The sequence below is a fragment of the Amphimedon queenslandica genome, unplaced genomic scaffold, assembly GCF_000090795.2.
Source record: "Amphimedon queenslandica unplaced genomic scaffold, v1.1 AMPQUscaffold_13469, whole genome shotgun sequence".
Classification (NCBI taxonomy): Eukaryota; Metazoa; Porifera; class Demospongiae; order Haplosclerida; family Niphatidae; genus Amphimedon; species Amphimedon queenslandica.
The window spans coordinates 199,755-204,500 of NW_003546295.1; the positions used below are offsets into that span (position 1 = coordinate 199,755).

The 4,746-nt window shown below is 34.0% G+C and overlaps 1 protein-coding gene across 1 annotated transcript; it reads right to left on the reverse strand.

The window, feature by feature from the left end:
* Nucleotides 1-2,278: 2,278 nt before the first annotated feature.
* On the reverse strand, nucleotides 2,279-2,896 carry LOC109580969 (ATP-dependent DNA helicase RRM3-like; the record flags this gene model as incomplete). The annotated part of the gene is made up of 1 exon (XM_019994609.1): nucleotides 2,279-2,896. A coding segment is annotated over one exon (618 nt), but the record flags the coding sequence as incomplete, so codon positions are not given.
* Between the last annotated feature and the right edge of the window lie 1,850 nt (nucleotides 2,897-4,746).

The window sequence follows — 4,746 nt, forward strand, 5'->3', positions numbered from 1 at the left end:
TATATGTACAGAATCACTGCTTGAATAATACTACATGTATAATAACAAATTTTAATGTTACTCAAAAATTTTTCTTGTCAGGACTTCAAAATTTTTCAGCAGAGCCCGGACCCATAAGTACCTGTTATTTGTAATAAACATGTAGTACAAGCCACAAACAAGATCCAGATTTGATAATCACAGCTTCCTCCCTTCCTAACCCTCTGTCTTTCATAAATGATAGTCACACAAATTTGAATCAATTCTTAAGTCTAATGAACTGTAAACCTCTTTCACACCCTCTCCCTTTCCATTATAGTAACAAGTAATCAATATTCACTGTCATTTGTTACACCTTGATTAATCTCACTTCCTAAATGCAGTTAGATCTCTTCATACTGAGCAATACTGGGTGGATATGCACCAATGGTTTTCAGACACACTCACATCATTCACATTGCACAAGCAGTGAAATCTAAGTCACATTAAACAACCAATGTTTTTAGATGATGGACCTCCCATACACCATACCCACTTCCATCAACAATCAATGCTTAAGAAATATTAATAGATTAAACTGCTTGGAAATGATTAGTACCAACATGCTTCATACAAAGCAGGTGTATTAGTATCACAAGGAATGCCATATAATTCCTGGGTACCATATCTAGCCCAGCCAACAAAAGTAGGAGTAAGTGAATATGAATACATGGTTGTACCTAATATTGCAGATAATGTAATAATCTCTGTCTCAGTAGCCCACACATAATTTCTATACATTTTGGACTTATTTATGTAATCATATATGCTTGAATATCTGGTTGCACTTAATGTACTATTAAGCAATTCTTCAAAGTTTGGCATATTAATAACAATTGCTTTACGTAATTCGTATTGCTGACAAATTGACCCAGTAATGAGATATGAAAGGGCATAAAATAAACAGTTCCCATCACCAAGGACATCAAGAGTACTATTGGGAAATCTTTCATCTGACAATGGTGTTGCTGGACTGTCAGGTAAGATTCTAGCAGCTGTTACAAACTTAAGGTTCAATATTTCACACCACCTTTGAACTTTTTCATTAGCAGGGTAATAAACATAATCCCTTTGTCTCCTCACAATATCTGGGTTGGGAGGCTCTTCATAAGTAAAGATGACATCATCATCTTTTTTTGGATTACTGTTCGTTAATTTAATGCTTGACAGTTTTATAGATACAATCAGACTACTACTACAATGGTCATTTTTTACAACACACTTGGTTTTATTATCTTTTGGTTTACATTTAGTCTTTGAGAGTTTTATTGATACAATCAGACTACTACAACTATCATCATCTTTGACATTAAATTTGGTTTTTAGGTCTTTCAAATTCATTGAAACAATTAATTTATCATCTTTTTTTGAGCGAGGCAATGCCAAAACACTATTGTCAGCACTACTGTCTACATCAACTTTTCTTTTTTTGGTGCAAGGCTTATTTAAAGCATTATCATCACATGTTTTACTCTTTTTGGGGCGATTAGACTTTTGTATATCATTACTCTCACATTTATTGCTACTAATGGTACTGTTACTAGTACTTTGTACATGACTTACAGACACCTTGGCATTCTTACTACAAGGTTCACCATCATCAATTATACCTGTTACTTGAATCTTTCTCTTCTTTCCTTTACTTTTCTTGATTTGAGTTAAGTCTTTTCGAAATTTACTTCTCAGCCTGTTAATTTCATTAATGCACAGATTACTAACTTTAACAGAGAGAGGATCAAATGATAATAAATGTAAGCCATTTAATGTGCATACACGAGACAATGCAACATATGCCATACCATCCCCAAAAACATCAGTAGATAAATCAATAATGGCTGTATCTAGTGAGAGGCCCTGACATTTATGTATAGTAATAGCATAAGAAAGTATAAGGGGAAACTGTTTCCTATGTATATACAAATTCTTAGATAGCATAAATCTAGATGTAATGCTTTCTATATCACAAGGTACATCAATATGATCAAATTTGATTGATATACGTGTAGCATAAATACCCATTACTGTACCAATGGCACCATTGACTAATCCTACAGTCACATCAACATTACGTCTTAGCATTACTCTACAGCCTACTGCTAAAGACAATACAGTTTCTAAACCAGCTGTTTTGCTTGGTTGATCTTTTAGTTTCTCTATTTTTTTTGTTTTTTGTCAAATTTTGCTGTGCTGCCACTTTCATCAACATCAACACATGCTAATTCTATTGTCTCAGTTTCTAGACTTTCTAACATTAATTCATTGATTTTTGGCAGGCGTCTACCTTAGAAAATAGGCAAATTGGAGGATTTGTTCCTTCACTTTCCAATTCCTTATACTTTTCTTGTATCGAAACCTTAAATATGCGACTCTTAAGTGTATCAATAGTTTCATCAGTCAGACAGCCATGCCTAACAGAATCAAGCATCTTGAAGAAAGTTTCGTCTCCTTTTTGTCGCTCGTTGATAGTTAGTTCATCATATTCTACTGTTTCTTTCCATATGTTAACTGCTTTTGCTACTCCAAGTCTAGTTTTTACTACTTTCTTGCTAATTTTTTTAAATACTGGCCTACCATTAACTGGTGGCAATTGTAAGAGGTCACCTACAAATAAAATATTTTTGGATCCAAACCATTCATCAGTACCAAATATATCTTCTAAGCGCATGTGTAAGTATGCTAGATTCAGATTGAATACCATAGATACCTCATCTACTATTATAATTTTTAAATTTTTAAGTGACATTTTTATTCTTTTCTGAGCTTCTTTACTCAAAGCCCAATATCCAGCTGTCTTTCCCTCATGCTCTATCGGTAGCTGAAATAATCTATGTATTGTTAGTCCACCTACATTAATAGCAGCTATACCTGTTGGTGCTACTATAGCACACATAATTTCACCACTTTTTGGATGCCACATGTCATCCACTAGGCATTTTATTGCCTCTATCAAAAACGATTTACAAGTTCCACCTACACCACTAATAAACGTTCTTAGCGGTTTGATATTATCTAATCTTAGTAGTCTTGAAGACTCATTCTCTAATAAGTCTTCACATTCTTTTTGACTTATAAGATGACTCTTAATTTTATCAAAAATTCTTTTTTGATCTACATTAAGTATTGTCTCTCTTTGCTCTAATGTTAAATTAGGTACATGTATGTGCATGTCAGCAATATCAGCTACTGCTTCCATTATTTCACCTAGTAATTGAGGCTCATCATCTTCCTTGTTATCAGGAAGTTCTTCAGTGAAACCGGCTTTATTTCTTGCATCGACTATTTTCTTCCAATTGTGTTCAGCTTCTAATAATTTCTGTAGTTTGTTGAAATGATTCTCAATGCCACGTATAGATGCTTCTCTGTGACGCCTAAAAGCTTCTTCCATTGTTTCTTCTTCCATTAAGAGTGTGCTTTCATCTCTAAAAGGCACAAATAAACATGTTAGCAAGTAATAAAAATTGTCTCTTGCATAGGATTAAATTTCCTATGGTTTGGAAAGACTGGCTTTGATCGAAGTTTGTATTCTCTTTCTCCATTTTCTCCTATTTTATCTAATTTGTAATTAGCAACAAATTCATAAAGAGATACATCTTCCATGTTATTCCGTCTTGTTGGATAAAAGTCTTCAATTATGCTAGGATTAAAGATGTCTTTTGAAGATCGATCCATTTTAGTTAAATATGAATAGTTTTTGATTTTTCTGCTCCTCTTATGAGGCAAGTACACATTAACATACAGTACGGTTACTGATTTCATGTATAAACTTTCACCAAGAAGATCGCTAGCTTCATATAGTCCTACTTCTTTAGCTCGAAGTAATTTTTGGCCGATTTTCCAAAGCCTGCTGTATATGTTGTCACAGCTGCTGACTTCATCCTATAAGTCCTGTGCGTGACTCCTTTCTGCTTTAGTGACATATCCAGTTACATACTCTGTTAAAGAAAGACTCCTCTCTGCTATGTATTGCAGTCCATATTTGCATGCCACAATTTCAACAGTAAAGGATTGTAGTCGTTGACTCAAACTTCTTTTTCATTTAGTTTGAGATAATATATTTTATTGCATGATTTCAAGCTATTTTCAACATCATTATGCAAATACTATCTCGTGCTGGTGTAGGAAAATCAAATCGGCATCTAGATACGTAGGTCTAGCCGACTTTAATATTTCGCTTGCAGTATTTGCTGTACTTGTGCATTTGGTATTTTGTTACCAAATAATTTAAATCAGGTGACGTATTACTATGTGGTATATGACAGGTAATTCTATCTTGTATGAAAGAACAGACTTCTTCTGGACAATCAATACCGACAGCAGGAGCATTTTCAATCCATAGGAGGATGTGATAATGAGGTGCTCCACGCATTTGGTATTCTTTTTTAACATAATATTGCTCTACTTTGCCCAAAACACCTCTCTGGAGAATAACTATGTTAAAGAAATCCTTAAATTTGTATGAAAATTGTCGCGATACTGAAACAGGGTCCTCAGTACATAATCTGGAAATACTATATGATTGTGGTGCATTATTCACTTTTCTTAAATATTGCGCTATATCAGCTGAATCGTATTCAGCACAACTGAATGTTAGGAAAAGTGTTGGTGAGCCATGCTCAGCAATCAATGCTTTGACTTCACCTTTCACACAGAACCAATATTAATTTGTGCCCCGTATTGGAGCCAACATGGTACTTAAATTGCCCTCAAATTCTTCATCTAACACATTTA